Source organism: Acomys minous (genome assembly GCF_964271855.1).
Source record: "Acomys minous genome assembly, chromosome: 18".
Lineage (NCBI taxonomy): Eukaryota > Metazoa > Chordata > Mammalia > Rodentia > Muridae > Acomys > Acomys minous.
Genome location: NC_140501.1, coordinates 34,128,086 through 34,147,425, shown reverse-complemented (window position 1 = coordinate 34,147,425; position 19,340 = coordinate 34,128,086). Strand labels below are relative to the sequence as shown.

Below are 19,340 nucleotides of genomic sequence, written 5' to 3'. Positions count from 1 at the left end.
TGTAGCAATTTTAAGCCCTACTACCCGGGGTAAAAAGGTACTTATGGCAAAAGAGAAACAAGAAAAAAAGCGAGAAGGAGCAGTGCTCATGTTTGAGGTAGTGTGAATGATGGAAACAACTCAAGAGACACGAATGGCATCAAATTCAATACCTCTGCTGCTGAGTCAGTCTCAGAACATAGGATTTTTCAGACCCCAGGGAAATGGAGCAAAGGTATATGCAAATTATAAAACATAGCACTCCCTGTCCATCGGCTAGATCTGGGTAGGGGTTCGAAGGTTACTGCCTACATTGTCCTTAGGTGGCACTCAGAGGAAGGACAGCAGGTTACCAAGAAGAGACTTGATACCCTATGAGCATATACAGGGGAAGAGGTCCCCTTCAGTCAGTCATAGGGGAGGGGAATAAGGGGAAAGCAGGAGGGAGAGAGGAATGAGAGGATACAAGGGATGGGATAACAAGATGTAATATGAATAAATTAATAAAATATTTTTTAAAATTTTAAAGAATTCTCACAGACAGTACAAAACAAACAAACAAACAAAACACACACACACAAAAAAACATAGCACTCTCAATTTTACCAGGGGCAGTCTTCCTCGAACCAAATGTATCTGTGCAGCATGAATATTCTTATTTTGTGAAATCTAGTGTCAGTCCACATCAGATTCGACAACAAAAAATTTGGACATTAAAATATATTAGCTTTCTTTTTTCACAGGATTTTACAAACAAATCTCAGGAAGAAGGTAGTGGAAAATTCCTGGATTTAGATTTGTTGAAGGCAATATCCTTTTTAGATGCAACTGTGTCTGACTAGTTACTATAGCTTTTAAACCAACACCAAGTGTGTGAGGCTTTAGGCCCAGGCTAAACTTCACCTTTCCAAGTAGAAGGCCTCCATAGATTAGACATGTGATGATGGTGCCATGCAGGTTCAGGTGCCTGTTGAAATCATCTAAAATAACTGCAGGTGAGAGGCAGGTGGATCTCCGTGGGTTTGAGTCCAGCCTGGTCTACAATGCGAGTCCAGGACAACCAAGGCTACACAGAGAAACCCTGTCTTGAAACACCAAAACACAAACAAACAAAAAAACAAAACAAAACAAAAAATTCAACAACAAACAAACACCCTGCAGGTGTCACAGCCCCTGAATCTCGAGGCTAATGGAAAAGTAGAGACTTAACCTCATGTTTACCGCTACACATCAGAGAATAGGATAAGTTCCTTAAAAGCGGAGATTTATAGTTCAGTTCACAAATAAGCCAGCAGTCATTCTTTCATATCTGAGATTCTAATGCACATAATTCTTATCCAGATCCAAGTAGAAATTGTACCCAGGACAGTTAACAGATAGACAACAGGCAAAGGGACACTGTGTCTACCAGGCACATAGACACTGACTGAGGACAACAGTTAGCTAAGGCACGCTTGATATTACACAAAAAAGATACCTTGGTGTTCAACTATGATTCAGTGCATATGTCTGATGTTAGCAAAAGCTATAGGAGGTCTCTGTGTTGGCTAAAGTGCAAAAATTCCCAGTTGTGTTTCTGAAGCACGGTACAAACAGGCTGAATCCGGGCTTGGTAATAGAAAAGTTATAGGTAACAATCTTAAGATGGTAAGGACAAAATTCTTCTGTCATTTATGCTAAACCATAAGAATTTAAATTAGTTTAGTCAAAATTAATCTTACGATAATTGTCTATTTTATTTGTTTTTTTTTTTTTCCAGACAGGGTTTCTCCGTGTAGCCTTGGGTGGCCTGGAACTGGCTTTGTAGACCAGGTTGGCCTGGAACTCACATCACAGAGATCGGCCTGCCTCTGTCCCCTGAGTGCAGGGATGACAGGTGCGAACTACCACCTCCAGGTGGTGGTGGTAGGAGTATTTAATTTTTCATTCCCAAATAACTTGATACGGTTTGGAGTCTTTCTCCTCAGCATATGGTTACTATTAAATGCTACTCACAGGAAGAGCGATGTAGACACCTGTGAAATGAGCGTTAAGTCTGTTAGTATGCACGAGTCTCACAGAGATGTTGAGCAGAGTGGCACGGAGAAGAAAGCTGGCAGCTGGAAGGAAAGGAAGCGGGGAGGACTGGGAGTGAAGAAGAAAAGGGGACTCAGCGTGAGGACATGTGGCACTGAGGATGGCTAGCCACCTCCTCTCTTGACTCCGCCCACCCATCATACACTCCTGGAGCTTGTTGGGAGTAGTGGATGGTCTGAGAGCCTTACACAGCTACAGAGAACCAGTATGTATTAGTGTGCACAAAAATGCACTCCAGTGAATCTCCATGATTGAAACCACATCATTTGGATGAAAGAAATGACTATCCACAAATGGGATAAGTGTAACTCAAAGAAACTTGGGTAAGTGCTCTAACAAACACCCGGAAGGCTTCCAGGACAGTGCGTAGGTTACATAACATCAGAAGGAAAATTTCATGTGGCTGAAATGCTGGACTTAGAAAAGGTATTTTGGGACACTTGCTCTAGATGAAAACATGCTGCATTTGTGACCATTAATTAAACTCACTACTGTATACATTTGTACCTTCCCTTTTGACATTAACATCATATCCACCTTACACAGGACTACTCTACATTGGACTCTGCTGGGCCCTAGTCTATTTAGATTATACAGATTCCCTTAAGAAGTGAGGGGGGGGGGGGGCTGGGGTGGTGGTGTTTACTTGTAATCCCAGCACTCTCTTGGGAGGCAGAAACAGGAGGATCTCTGTAAGTCAACTCCAGCCTGGCTCTAAGAATGAGTTCCAGGACAGCCAAGGATACACAAAGAAACCCTGTCTGAAAAAAAACAAAAAACAAACAAACAAAAACAAACAAACAAACAAACAAACAAAAGGAGGAAGAGGAGAGAGGACCAATCTGCAGTGTATAGCTTTAGGAATCAGTAGTAACAGAAGCAGTAGCAGTAGCAGTAGGTGGGACTTTGCTAATCTGATCCTCTTAACTCTTAAGAGGGACACAAACAAACCTTCAATCCTGAAAACCAAAATGCAACTTCAGGTAATTAGGTTAGAGAGGCATGACTAAGTTAAATGGTGAAAATTTGCTAATATGAAGTAAGAGATTACCTGGCTTAAAACCACTAACAATGGTTAAGAAAAGTTAGTTGTTCCTCTCTGCTGAGGTCATAAGGACAGTTCTCAACCTTTACATGTAGGTAAAGTCTAGCGTGGCAGTTTGAATAGGAGCGGGTTGCATGGACTTATGCATCTGAACGCTTGGCTCACAGTGGCAAGTGTGGCCTTGTTGGAGGAAGTGTGCCACTGGGGCAGGCTTTGGGGTCTCAGAGGCTCACACCTGGCCAGTGTTTCTCAATTTCTTTCTGCTACTCTGTCGGCTGCCTCCATAAGCCATCCCCAATTAAGTGTTTTTCTAAGAGGTGCCATGGGTAGTCATGGTGTCTCTTTACAGCAATGGAGACCGTAACTAACACATCTAGTGACACCAATTACTAGTATTAGTTTGGTTCTTTTTTTTGTCACACCATGGTGAAATCATCGGTTGTTAAGGAATAAATGATGATTAAAGAGATGGCCTTTAGTCAGATTTGAACCTGGGCTTCGTTGCCTGCAAAACTCTGTGCAAGTAAATAGAATATTCCGATGAAAAGTATCAAGCCCATTTTAAATATCACATGTAATAATAGACATGTAGAGCCTGGAAGATTAAGAATGATAAATAAATGTTAGTGAAAAAGTTATTGTTACTGTTCTATAAAAGACGGATGAAAGAAAAGAGAAATACACCCAAGCCAATGCAGCTTAATTTGTTCTACCATCCTACACAGAGAAATGATTATTGGTTTCCTTATATGCATCACTCACCGATAACACTAGAAAATTGAAAGCACTACGGCAAAAAACTAGAATCTGTACAATTATAGAAAATAATCTGAGTTTTATGGCATCCATAGAGAAGAGGGTGACTGTCAAATCTTTTCTGAAAGCAAATACACACATAAATTGCATAACTGTTGAGACTGCAGAGACACTCCTAAGTGGTGTTTATGCAGTATGCATTTCCTCTAAAATGGATGCCTAATTGTCTAGCTGTTCTAAACTGTGGAATGGAAAACAAAGGAGCAGTTTTGGCCATGTGGGTAAACAACAGATTCCTAAAAGCTAATTATCCGTTATTTAATAGACTGAAGCTGCACCAAATGAGACATTTAAGCCTAATAAATAATAGACAAATTGTAACCTAAAGACTAAAATATAGGGGCTGCTAGTACAGTTTTTATTGCTTCATTAAATAAGCTCTTATTTACTTCCTCCACAAAACATAATTATACAACACTGAGTCCATTTCAATGGCCATTCTGATATGCTATTGAAAAATTATGTGAATCATCTTATATACACAGGAAATCTTAAAAAGCAATATTCAAATTCGATTATCAAATGCCCGATTTGTTTCTGTGATGAAAAAATAGATACTCAGTTTGATAAGGTAGTATATAATTACATAAATCTATTATACACATTTGTGTTTTTCTGGAAGTGATTATATAAGAGTAGCTGTGTATTTCAAATAAATAAATAAATAAATAAATACTGTTATCTATGCTCATATACTATGTAAGTGTTTTGTATTCCAAATTAAAATAATTCAAAATTAAACACTACCTTTATTAACTCTACATTCATGTACTGATTTAATAAAGAGTTTAAAATTCATTCACTTATTTGTTTATAAGATAATATATTTTTTAAAAAGCTAAGATCCAAAGATGGACAGAAAACACCAATTTTGCCTATGAGTGTGTCTGAGAACTTGAGCTCTTCATTCTTATGGAAATAAACTGGAGAACATGGCTTATAACACTAGGAAATTATAAAGGGAAAAGCCAGAGCCTTGTGTTCAGACTTACTGCTCATAGGGAATCTAAGGCGTCTGCCTCCTTTTGGAAGAGATGGAGCTGAGAGTTATGCTTTCACACTACTCACAGCCCCAGTCTGAAAGGCCAGGACAACCAGCACAAGTGGACCTGAACACAGCTGCCCGCTCTCCCTCTACCGGCAGTCAGCAAGAGAGTGAGGGGTTTCATCACTCTACTGTCTCAGGTAGTGATGAGCAGAGACATTATATATCTGTGAAAAACTCACTTCTTATTTGCATGCTGGCAATATGAGTCTCAGGAAAATCTCTGTGAAGAAGTCCCTGTGAGCCTATGGCAAAGATACAAGAGGACTCTTCTCTCGCTCAATCATCTCAGGGCTGGTGTCTTATGAAAATTAGATGAAATAAGAAGTTCCTTGTCTAAAAAGATAACAGTGACCCACACTGTTTTTATACCAGCAAGGTCAGGCTAAAGAGGACTACAGTGATCTGCATAGTAGTATGTTCTTTAGAAAAGTGTGGCCTGAAAAGAAAAGTGTCCCATAAATTTTGAGTTGGTCCTCAAAAAAAGTATAAAGCACATAAGCAAGACTGTAGAAATATAAACCCGTGAGTCCCAAAGCAAACACACCAGTCAGAAACACTGTCATTTCTGGGGATTCTTTATTAACCAACATATTCAGTTAGAAATGTGAGATACTGGCAGTGCTTTCTTTGTTAAATTAAACCAAACTCTGTCAATGGCAGCTCTCTGCCAGGTACTGCACCCTCTCACTCTACTTCATATAAACTGCTATTTGAACTTATATATTTGGCAGTCTGACTTATTCATTCAAATTTTAAGTTTCTGTACAAAAGAGACATTGCTCATTCCTAGTTATCTCAGTATAGAAAAAAATTCTTGCTCGTTGCTCAATGAATCAATGAAAAGTGACTTATATATTAAAATTTTATCTATACTAGTAACACAACAAGAGAAAACTACAACATATTTTTAATATAACATCAGAGCTCAGGTTTGTCATCTTTAAAAGACAATGTATACATTCAATTATATTTTCTATCAGAATGAAATCAAATGCTGGTAAGGTAAACTATGTTAGTAACTTCTATTTCCATTGCAGAAAGTCTTCAAATGCTCTAAAAACAATACTTCCACATATATTAGAAAAGGTGTCTCTGTGTTTGTATCACTTAGAAAGAGAAAAGCAAGCCAGAAATAAGGACTTTTCTTTACTATATGATTTATTTTGTTATGTGGGTTATTTTCAAAGACTGATATTTCTGAATTAGCAATTCAGATGCCTTTAAGGGGAAAATATTCAGAACTGTCATTTATTGTTCATTTTAGAAGACAGGTTTTTTCACTTTGGTGAGAAGACTTTCTGTAGGTCAATCTAGATTGTATATATCCCCACATTCTTTAAATGGAAACAAGTATCTACAATTTATCTCCCAATTTGTCAAATGTCTTCAAATGATAGGAAATACTTCAAAAGTATCCTCCTTACATCATAGCTTTTATTTTGGTGCATCTTATAGGTAGTGACACTTATTATTACATTTGGATATTTATCCAAAACATAGCATATCCCAATTATGGTCTCCTCCTTCTCCTCCGCCCAGCTGCCAGACACTTTCCCACCTATCTGGCTCCACCCTTTTCTGTGTCTCATTAGAAAACAAATGAGCTTCTAGGGGATAATAATAATAAAAAATAATAATAATCTAGCACATCAAACTAGGATAAAAAACAAACAAACAGAAGGCAAAGAACCCAAGAAAAGGTACCAGAAACAGACAGACATATAGATGCGAAGACCCACTCCTTCCCCATACTCAGGAATGCCATAGAAGCACTAAGCGGGAACCCATAATACATATACAAGGGCCTGTAGAGTAAAAAACAGAATATATAATAAAAATAATAAATAAGGTAGAATTAGAGGGGAAAAAAGGAAAAAGGGAAAGCCCTGACACAACATTGAGGCTGTGTCTGGTTTAAAGATATTTTTATGAATTTATATCATAAACTCAGGCTCTGCTCAGAAGAACATAGTACTTTCCTGGAAAGCATCAAAATGTGTGTGACACATGACCTTAGTAAAGCAAATGCATTGAAGAAACCCTACTGGGTGAAGATATTTCACTTACTTAGACAGATCTGTCATCATTTGCAGACTGTATCTTGGAAAGAACGTAGCAGAGCAAGTGTTACAAAAGAATCTAACAAGCCAACTACAATGGGCTAACAAGAGAAGCAATTGGGGTGCTTTATTTTTACTTTTTAATTTTTAAAACAAGATTTCACTATATAGGTGATAGAAATTAAGCGAAAACATTGTAGGACAACAGAACATACACTTCACACACGCATGCAAGCACATACATAAGCAGACATGACAAAACATATAAATGAGAATCTAAGTTATTCCCAAGGTAATAGTTGTTTACAATTGGCTAATATGTAAATCAACAGTAAAGGTTAAGACAATACAATTTGTAAATCAGAAAATATAAATTAAGTACTTTTAAAATGATCATTTTGAGTACTACTCAGAAAAAAAGCAAATGATAACTTTTTAATGTAACAAACACTACAAATTCTCATAAAAATGAGACTCTTCAACTAATGCATAATTATAGTTTGATATGGGAACCTGGGAAAATTAGAACATTTTTGGCAAGTAATTTGGCAACATGCATCAGAAGTCATGGACTCAAATGTTTATCTTTTTCTATTGTGTGCTTTAATAAAATAATTACAGACATTTTCTGACTGTGTGTGGCCAAATATATTGATCACATTGAAAAGCTAGGAAAAATTATATTACTTTCTTATTGAATAATACAAACCAAATTAGATGTAACATGTCCCGTGCAACCAACGACATGGTATTTCAGATTAAGAATACCATGACATACTTGGTGTGGTAAGATGATGTGGACACTGAGAGGCACATTCACTAGGATCACAGTTTGGATTCAAAGGCTCTGAGAGGAAAATGCATGTAAATCTTAGCAGCGATTCTTGGACAGAAATGATGGCTCTGATCTATGAGTGCTTAGGTGCTTTTCCTATTGCATAAGTACCATTTTGGAGCTGGAAAAATAAATTTGGTGATTCAAAATGGATATTAAATTTTAGAGAAATAAAAATAGGATATTATTAATATTCTATTGTGATGTCCATTAAAACTTAAAGTCTATGAGAGTTCATTTTTACAAACTGATATAATAAGCAGCCCTGCGAGGCTCTGAATCACAGTCCCTCAGGACAAACTCCAATAGTATAGCTCATCTGCCATCAATAACTGGCTTGGTGACTTAACTAGGTGAACAAATGTTCAAACAATATAATTATGCACCACAAATTAGGTTAAGATCTTAATTTAAGATTATTACAAAAACATATTTTAACAGTCAATAGTATACTTCTCTAATATTCACTTTTGGTAACACTTTCAAATACTCCTTGAACATTTTGTGAATTTCAAACAAACATGGAATTGGACTTTGATGACCTTTAGCTTTCAGAAGAAGCAACTATGATACACTACTATACACTCATTTTGCTTCTAAACACAAACTATTCCTATGGTAGTGCAGGGAAGCAGGCAGGGTGGCACCATAGCCTCTTTCTGCACGGAAACCTTAGGCGCGTTTGTCGCCCGAATTGTCAACTACCAGAATTCACCAGTGAGACAGATGGATTCTTATTAAGACCTTCAATCCTTAGTGGCTTAAAAAGAAAAGAATGAAATTCTTAGCCCTGAAAATAAACCACAACCCAATGCTTCGCTTCCCTAGTTACTGGTATCTTTGAAAATGGATTCTTAAATGACATATTGTGATTATGGTTTCCCCTCCCCATACTCCTCTCAGTTGCTCCCTCAGTCCTGTTACCCAGATTCACAACTGTTTCTGTCTCTTATTAGAAAACTAACAGGCATCTAAGGAATAATAAAACAAAATAAACTAAGATATAAATAAAAAAAAATCAGAATATGACCCTTCTAACTTTATAAAATATAGATATTTCTGGAATGTTATAATCAAAATTGTCAAGGTTTTCAAAAGTTTGCATTACAATTGGAAAACAGTATAAAGTCAGTCAAGAAAACAGCACAGTGGGCATAGCCCTTCCCTCAGTGTGGTCACCCAGCTTTAGGTGATGCTAACCCTGTGTCACCTCCAGAGCCCCTACACCCAAGTCATTATAAGCTATGCTTACTCAAATCCCTGACATTGTGTCTTTTTGTCTGTGAAATTTCAGTATGAGTCTGTAAAGAATACTGAAGCTTACTGACAACAATATTGTCACATGTGGACAAAAAGGAAGTCCAATACATTTTCTACAGTTATTTGTAGGGACCACGGTTGGTAGCTGTTGTCCAGTCTCCGTCTCTCTTTTGTCCTCTGCCCTCCTTCCCCTTCCTCTCCTCTTCAGTGACAGGGACTGCACTTAGCTGCAAGCTCATGCACACCAGGCAAGTGACACCCTCAGGCAGGTTTAAGTCTCTTTTAATCAGTTGCCTCTTTTGCTCTCTTTTCTGCATTTTCTCTCTGTCTTATACTGCATTTGGTGGAAGAAATAAATCCACATTCTACAGAAGTTCTCTGTGTCAGCCTTGTTATCTAAGTAATAATGAAGGAAAGAGAATACACTTGACTTCCAAGTCCACCAGAGTACCAAGACCAGGAGAAGCAGAACACTAAAGAGAGGAAGGCCCACGGGAAAGATCTGCTCTACAGCTAGTTACAGAAAGCAGTGATCCTAATTTTTTGTTTGCTGAATACATTAAAATGTTGACGAAGCACCACATGAGCCTTAGGTGACCACAGCCTGGACAGGCGACTCGATGGGACTCACCAGTTTTCATCTCTAGTAAGCGCTTTTTCTCTTGCTGGCGTTCCAATCGTTCCTTCTCTGCTCGCTCTTTCGCTAGTCTGGCACGTCTGTCCTTTTCTGCTGCTTCTCGTTTTCTGATGTTTTCCTTTAATGCTTGCTAATACAGATAAATTTAAAAAATGATTAATTTTAACCAGCGAGTCCACCAGAAAATTATCTAAAATAATACACAAAGTAAACAATGAATGAGCATTTTGCAGATAATGGTTGGTTTTTTAGATGACTAGCAGCCATATAATATATATACATAAACCCTTCTTAAATACACATCTATAAATAACCGGCTAGGTTCACAACACCTGCATGTAAATGGAATTACCTAAAAGGGAAAAGAGAGAGAGAGCGACTAAAAATAAAAAGGCATTTAATACACAAATCAAGTCTGCTCGATAACATATAATGTGTCTTAAACTCTCTAAGTTTTCCATATTTTCTCTTCTAGAGGCTGTTCTAGAGGCTGTTAAGGAAAACAGCTGAAAACTCATTAAAACGGGGATGAAATACTCAGTTAGGCACCAATACTTTTTTCATATAGAAAAGAGTGTCACAAAGACAACTGTATAAATATTTGAGGTCTCAAAGTCAGATTCTGCGACTGTTGATCAAACCAATAACATGCTAATGAAAAGATCTCAATGGATATGTGATTAGTTAATTAATTTCCTATTTCTAAGTTTTACACCAATCAAGCAATGCCTCTCATGTGGCATTAGTGAGAATCAGCAGGTAAAGGTAGAATTTTCTAAGTACCAACAAACAGCATGGCATCAGATTACATCAAACAAACTCTATTTTACTTAAGTGCCAATGAAAACAAACAGGTTACATGTTAATTACCAATAATATTTTTAAAAGCATACAATTTAAACTATAAGTAAGTAGCCTAGTATTTTTCTTTTAAATCCAATTCTGAGTGCTGCTGCACACAAGGCAAGAACTCATCCGCAGCCCATCTGTCTGTCTGTCTGTCTGTCTGTTGTGGTGTATGGGATTAAGTGCAAGTACTTACAGGTCCTAACAGGCGAAGCAGTGAGCAGTATAACAACTCTTTTCTATACCCATGTATGTCAGGGGAGGGAGGAAGTGAAGGAGGGAGCGGGATTTGTACGTATACAGGATCCTGTTCAGGTGCACATCCCTGAATGTAGAGATCAGATTCTGATGGCAGGTGTCTTCCTCAATAGCTTCCTGCCATATTTTTTGAGGCAGGGTCTCCCACTGAAACTGGAGCCCACCAACTGGAGTGACTCACCAGTGAGGTCTAGAGCAACCCAGCAAGCTCGGAGAATCTGCCTGTGGCTGCCATCTTAGCACCAGGACTAAAGGCACTCACCACTGTGCCATACCCAGCTTTTACAAAGGGGCTTGGATATAAACACAGGTGTCAGGTTTGAGAAGCAAGCATTTGGATGATCAAGCTACTTTACAACACTTGACCATTTTTTAATTTTAAGTAATTTATTCAGATTACATCTAAGTTGTTATTCCCCTCACTTGTATCTTCCTGTTCCCCCTTCCTCCCTCTTTTATTCTATTCCCTCCCCTAGGTCTGTGACAGAGAGGGACTCCCCCCAACATATGATCACAGCCTATCAGGTCTCATCTTGGTAGCCTGCTTACCCTTTCTTTGAGTGCCACCAGGCCTCCCCATCTTCTTTTTAACCCAGAGATATATATGTATGTGACAATACTTAATGGAACAAGGAGGGGTATATGGGATGTTTTGGAATGAAGAAAGGGAAACGATGTAATTATAATCACAAAAAGAGATAATAAAAAAAAGTAATAAGCAAAGAAGAGGTCCAAATGATGAAAAGCGAACAAACAACAAAACCAAGCTAAATAAGTTGTAGTGTTACTTTATACTAGCTTTCCACTAGATAAAGCCCGCCTCTGGTTTGATTAAAGCTGAATTGTATAAATCAAGGAGCTGCCTAAGTGTGGGGGTTTGAAAAAGAATGGCCCCAAAGCCTCTTAGTCATCTGGGGAATGGTGCTATTTGAAAGGATTAGAAAGATTAAGTGTGGTTTGTTGGAGGGAGTATGTCACTGGGGATGGGTTTTGAGGTTTCAGAAGCCAAGTGAAGGCCAGTCTGTCTCTCTTTCTGGCTGTGAATCTCCAACACCATGCTTGCTGCCATGCCCCCTGCCATGGTAATAATGAACTGGTCCTCAGAAACTGTAAGCAAGTCTCCAACTAAATACTTTCTTTTATAGGAGTTGCGAGTCATGGTGTCTCTTCGCAGCAATGGAACACTGAAGAAAACACTAATTGATGCTGGGTGAAAGAACATTACAGGCAGAGCAAAGTGCTCACCAAGTTACTGAGTTTCAGTGATGGAAAGAGATAGACAGTGGTAATGAGGTTAGAAGAGTTGAGGTGTAGCAATGCAAGTTCTTGGAAGGAACCATACCTTACCTGAAACATTCTCTGCAAGGCTGATCAACTGATTAGAATTTCGATTAGCGTGGAGAATGTTTCAGGTCCAGAGCCTAATTACAATTTATCGTGGACTATTTTTAGCCCACTTAATAACCATTGCTTGCCCATCTTTCTGACCTGGAATACTTGTGATTATTAGATAAATCCTTAAAAATATACGAATAGACCTTTAGTTTCCACTAAGCAAAAGGCTAAGAATATCATCAAATAGCAGGAGACCTTTAAGAGAGACTTCCCTGGTTGCTGTAACTCCCTTGTGTCTTGATTTATAATTTTCTTATTCAATTACTATAAACGTTCCTGAGACCATTACATATTGAAACATAGAATAAGAAGTAAGTAGAACTTCCTTCTTAGGCCATGGTCCCACATACTTGGCTCTAGATAAACTTTTTTTTTTGTCCCTATCTTGAGGTGACAATTATACTTTTGCATGGAGATGTGAAGCCTGATGACTTAGGGTTTTCCAGGCCTAGATAGGGTCACTTCAGAAGATTTTAGGCATTATACTGAGACAGAATACTGAGACAACAGCATTAGGCAAGCACTCCATTCCAAGTGTTGTCTCACAAGTATTTAAGGGAGTAATTTTGGGAGACAGAGGCAGTATATTCTGTTAAAGCAAATCAACTTCTTTGTTGTGCAGAAATACGAAAAAGCGGGAAGCATGCCAGCTTTCCTATGCTCCCGATTCACATATGCTAGGACTCAATTACAACAAGGCAATGGCAGATACAGACATCAACATAATTTGGGATCTTTTTTGTATTCCAAATCATAAGCTGGGCAGGTAATTCCAAAAAGGGGGAAAACCCAAACAAACAAGTAAAGGTTCCTCAATCATAATTGTATACATGTGTAACTATGTACATTGTAGAAAAAAGATAAGCAAATACTCAGGAATAAAACTGTATTTCTTGCTTGAAGAAAATAAATAGAAACAAAGTACAGCATCTAATAATAGATCTCAGAGCTTATTCATGAATTGCATTTACTTCTAAAATTTTATAGTATAAATTCCACTTTAATGATTGAATACATTTCAATGTGAACATTTCTTAGAACTTCTATTACCATAAAGAACTACCACACCCTTTTAGAGGAATAAAATTTCAAAGGTACTTTCCAAGACGTATAAAAATAATATTTACCTTTAGAAATATAGCCTACAGTACTTCCAAAAGCCATTTTGTTTTAGGGAAAAATGCACTATTGATTTTCATTTAAAAGTCTATGTCATTTAAAACTTATTTTATTCTGACATTGTAACTATTAGGAGAATTTTAGCTGAAAATCCGAGAAGTAGCATATAAATGAGCATTTAGCCTGCAAGTGACATCATAGCACAAATACTAATGAGTTTTTTTATATGACAAATCTTAAGAAATAAAAGTAGCCTCAAACAGCAAAACTCAAGAGAGCGTTGATTATTGTAGATAAAACTGCTTCTTAGTTATGTAAATCCTAAATCCATAGCTCCTAAGGAAGGTTGAGCCAGACATCTGAATTGGTGGGCTGAGACACAATTCTAAGAAGGAATCTTATCCTTGACCTCCTGTGGCCTATCAGCAAATGCATACCAACTACATGCTGCTACAGGAGACCTTGGCGTACTCTTCCCCAAATGCAGTCTTATGCATGACCATTTTGAAAGACAAGTGGGTCTATCAGTTCACATTAGTCACCACAGAGGGTTTTTAAACTTTAGCCAGATTCTGACTGTTCATTTCCAATAAAACCAAATAACAAAAACCATTGTCTGGGACTTACAAGCTTTTTATGACTATGTAACACCCTTGTATACTAACAAATACATAAATTCCAAGATGTATGCTTCTGCTACATGACTTCTAGGGAGAAATATGGAGCTCCTAGTTAGTCTCCCCTATAATGTACTTTAACCAATAAGAATAATTCTATAAGTGGTCAAATAGTTATTATTACATATTTTTCAGAGTAATCAAAATGGTTCAAAGCCAGTAAATTTACATGAGTTTGTGTATGTATGTAGGTATGTAAAGTTTAGAAGTGTCAGACAGAGCAAAATGTTGTATGAGTTGTGGTTAATATTATTATAAATATTGCCATTGAATTTCATGAAAAATCCATCCTAATTCATGTTAACACTTATGATTTTTTTTCATTCAAAATTGTAATACTAATCTGCATTTTATATTGGAATTGTACTTCATTTATATTGCCTATATTATTAAATTTATTCTATCAGTGGGATTTATGTTGTTTCCAATGTTTGGGTATGACGAACAATATGGATATGAACACAAACAGTGCACAGATTTTTACGAGTCCTTTAATGGTGTTTGCCACTGACTGGTTCTTAAATTGTTATGTAAGATTATTGATAGCCAGTTTGTATGTGAAAGAAAAGCTTGAGGCCAGTATAACCCGAAAGTATATATGTTATGCATCAAAACTTCTGTTTCTGCTCTAAAAAACATATAGGCAAGACTGATGAATCCCATTGTAAATATTATTTCATATGTGAAGTATGGTCACAATCATTTACAAGTCACTCCCCTCTCATATATAAGTGGAGCTGATAAACCGAAAGGCCAGAACTGCACTGACCAAACTAGACATTACACTGCTTTTAAGTAGTGTGCCAATAAGACTTCAACCTACAGCCTATGCAACACGCAAACTGTTGTCACAATCTTAATCTTGCTAGTGTAGTAGTATTACAGCATGCTTTACCTTCCACTCCTCTGGCTACTAGTTCATGGAAGCATCATTTTATGTAATTCTAATCATTTGTATTTCTTTCCTCTTCTATGAACTGCCTATTTTATTTGCTCTCCACCCCCCCAAGTTTCCGCTAACAAACCCATTAGTTCTCTAGATTCTTGAACACCATGCCTTTGTTAGTAATTATATTTTACAAATATAATCCCAACAGTATTTATACTGTTATTCATAAACTCTACTTTCTAAAATTTACATAATCAAAGTCTCTCTTCTTTCACTGCTGGCCCCTATAACTCTTTAAGTTGCCGTTTGTACTTCATGAAAAGTATTTTCTGGACTTCATGGGGTTTGAAGCTGTTTTTGACACTTCAGTTTGAAGTCAAAGTATGTGAATAGTCTGAGGTGGAGACGCACAATCTTTTAAGTTCTTCCTTTGATCTTATTCAGGACATGAGTTACTTAATGTGCTTTCATAAAATTACTAGATGGTTCTCTAAAATTGTCATTTACAATTTCTAATTTCATGCTAATGAGATCAATAGATAAAACTGATATTTAGAAATTTATTGGACTTGCTTTCAAATGTGTTAAACAATTTCAAGGATAGCTTCAATTTACTTGGTAAAATGCACGTTTCATAATGAATGCTTGGTGTCATGCACATGGACAACGCCAGCTTCTTTATTGAAGCATTTAAAGTTTCTGTACCTTTAGCATCTTTCCATCTGACTGAGAGAGCACTGGGCAAACTTTCCGAGCATAATGCTAATTCCTGGATTTATCCATACTTTATCAATATTTACATGGTCAGACAGTCGGTGGCAGTGCACTCCAGCACTCAGAGGCAGACCCAAGTGGATCTCTGAATTCCAAATCATCCTGGTCTAAAGAGTGAGTTCCAGGAACAGCCAGTGCTACACAGAGAAACCTTGTTTCAAAAAGAAAAAAAAACAAAACAAAACAAAAAACCAAACCAAACCAAAACAAAACTTACACTGTCATTTGGGGCTGTCTCATGCACATGCAACCACTGTATGCTTCAGGTGAATTTCACTTCATTTTCATAAAGGAACACTTTTTGCTATCAGTATATGTTGTTAGTAGCACATTGGCCTTTGGTCTTTCAGTATTCCCTTGCCTAATAATTGCTGTTGTGTCACTTCAAACTTTCCTATTGGTAGGTCTTGTAAATCTCATGAATCCAAGTTTTCTTTTTTTAAACCTAATCTGGCTTTTGAACATCCTTGTGACTTTTATTCTTCTTGGCCCAACCTTGCATTATTACTTCTATTTATTTTCTGCTATGATTTTTGTCTTTATGTACATTTCTTGGTCTAATTCTCCCCTACAATTTAGATTTCATTGTATCCAATGCTTATAGCCTACAAATTATCCTAATAATGTTATTATACAAATAATTCAACTCCTGAATTTAATTCTTATTTTTATTTTCCTTCCTTCTCCTTCAACTATATAGGAGTCTTTGAATCCCAGATCTTTTTTCTTTTCTTTTCTTTTTTTAATATTTAATTTTAATTTATGTGCATTGGTGTGAGGGTGTCAGATCTTGGAGTTACAGACAGTTGTGAACTGCTATGTGTGTGCTGGGAATTGAACCTGGGTCCTTTGGAAGAGCAGGCAGTGCTCTTAACCACTGAGCCATCTCTCTAGCCCCACCTCCCCCCAAGATCTTTTTTCAACTGATAATTCTGTAGTATAAGTCTCCCTTTGTATACAAAATAACTTTTATTATATATGTCATTTTCTAACATTTGTTCTTAGGCCTTTTATCTCATGAGCCCTCTTTTGAAAAATGATTTTGTACTTAGCCATTCTGATGGGTATAAGATAAAATTTCAGAGTCGTTTTGATTTGCATTTCTCTGATGACAAAAGATGTTGAGCATTTCTTTAAGTGTTTCTCAGCCATTTGATATTCCTCTGTTGAGAATTCTCTGTTTAGTTCTGAGCCCCATTTCTCAATTGGGTTATCTGGTATGATGGTGTTTAATTTCTTAAGTTCTTTATATATTTTGGATATTAGACCTTTGTCAGATGTACAGTTGAAGATCTTTTCCCAGTCTGTTGGTTGTGGCTTTGTTCTGTTGACAGTGTCTCCTGCCTTACAGAAGATTCTCAGCCTCATGATGTCCCATTTATTAATTGTTGACCTTTCATTGCTGGTGGGAATGCAAACTTGTATAACCACTTTGTAAATCTATCTGGCAATTTCTCAGAAAACTGGGAATAAGGCTTCCTCAAGACCCAGATATTCCACTCCTTGGAATATACCCAGAAGATGCTCCACCACACAACAAGGACATAGCTCAACCATGTTCATAGCAGCCTTCTTCACAATAGCCAGAACCTAGAAACAGCCTAAGTGTCCCTCAGTCAAAGAATGGAAAAAGAAACTGTGGTATATTTACACTATGGAATACTACACAGCTATTTAAAAATAAGGAAATCCTGAAATTTGTGGACAAATGGATGGGACTAGAAATGATCATAATAAGTGAGTTAACCCAGAAGCAGAAAGACTCACATGGTATATACTCACTTATAACTGGGCACTAGCCCAAAAAGCATGTCCCACGAAAGTCTTCACTTACCAGGGGATTAGGATAGATGTGAGGACATCTTACTGAGACTCTAGGTAAGAGAAATATAGGAGATGGGGAAATAGAAGGACACGGAGGGTCCTAGAAGCCTACAAGAAGAACATCATGATGGGTAGAGCGGGACCCAGGGGTGTCTGCTCAAACTATTGCACTAACCAAGGACAATACAATAGTAAACATCGAACCCCTACTCTGATCTACCCAATGGACAGGACATTCTCCACAGTTATGGAGAGAGCAGGGACTGACTCTGATATGAACCCTGGTGCTCCATATTTGACCACCTCCTCTTGGTGGGGAGTTTACAATTGAGTTGTAATCTGAATAAATTAATAAAATTGAAATTAAAGCAAAATAAGAAGCAAAAAAATAAAAAAATAAATTTGTAAATACATCATTTAGAAGAGGGAACAATAATCTGTATGCTGTGGGTTAATCACATATCTTATGGGAATAAAACAGCTATACTCATAGAGCAACCGTGTTTTATACTGGTGTGTAACTCACCAACTTTGAGCAGTATACTCTGAAATCTGAAATACTATCTGACCTGTTAAGAAGCGCCCTGCCAATCTGCTTTCAAAGCTGCTTTTGAAAGAGGCTGTTAGATGGCTCAGTGGCTACAGCATTTGCCCCACAAGCCAGGCCACCTGACTTTTGATCTTCACAGTTCACGTAAAAAAGTGGAGCACAGCATCTGGAATCCCAGTACGTTGTCCCTGGGAAATGGCAGGCAAAGGCAGGAGCATCTTTTGAAGCCCATGGGCCAGCTGTCCCGATGTATACAAGCTTTGAACAAGACAGATTCTGTGTCACACAAGCATGAGGCAAAAACTGCCACCTAAGGCTGTACTCTGAACTCCAGAGGCACAAGAGGGCATCCAAACACACTCTTACTTTCCATTTTTTCATAAATAGCCTACCTCTGCCATTGTGTTGGCAGGCTAGTCCACATTAAAGAACAACCATGTTTTACTACCATGTGAAGATACTTTCTACTGGCTTCCTTCTCTGCTGATAGAACTAATATGTATCTAACAAAGTGTTGGGATTGATAATCAGTTCTTTGCTTTGAAGGATATTTGTCTTTGGTATCCTGTGGTTTCACTCACGGGGAAAAATATCCAAATATATATCTCCCCATATCCTTGTGGATACATGTATGTGAGTACAAGAACCCATGGAGGTGAGCAGCATTGGATCCCCTTGGAGTTGGAGGTACAGGTAATTATTGCCTGGCCTAACTGGGTGCTAAGAACTGAACATTTGTCCTCTGTAAGAGCAGTATACACTCTTACATCTCTCCAGTACCATCTACAAGTTGCTTGAGTTTTACTTTACTTATTTTCTGTGGTACAGATGGTACTTCATACTTGTAATTTCTTGATCTGGAAACATCTTAGGCACTGTTTGGAATATTTATTGTCTTTCATTCATTCTCAGTAGTTTATGGCTTTTCCTACAAAATGGGAAAGAGTGTCTCATCTGGTTCCATGTTTCTCTCAGCCACACTATCTCCTGGATTGTCCTCTGAACACTTTCATTTACTATGCATGTCTCTCCTTGTTGAGTGTAATCAGCTCCCGTCCGCTGTGTATTTAATTTCAGTTACCACTCTTCCACCTCCATTACTCTTTTCCTTTTAAATGGTCATTTGTAGACTAGTCAGCCTTTTAAACAGTTTACTTCCTTAAGCATGTTGTGTCTACTTTCCTATGTGGACTCCTTCAGGGGGGAATGTCTGTGACTGTTTTGTTACCCCCTTATCATGTTGTTATGCTAC

At 37.5% G+C, this 19,340-nt stretch overlaps 1 protein-coding gene across 3 annotated transcripts in view; it reads right to left on the bottom strand.

The window, feature by feature from the left end:
• Positions 1-19,340, bottom strand: part of DIAPH3 (diaphanous related formin 3) — a 454,594-nt gene that overhangs the window by 136,595 nt on the left and 298,659 nt on the right. For all 3 annotated transcript variants that reach the window (XM_084767928.1, XM_084767927.1, XM_084767929.1), the window contains one exon: positions 9,751-9,886. In XM_084767928.1, the coding sequence (XP_084624054.1) occupies positions 9,751-9,886 (136 nt within the window). The remainder of the gene's footprint in view (positions 1-9,750; positions 9,887-19,340) is intronic.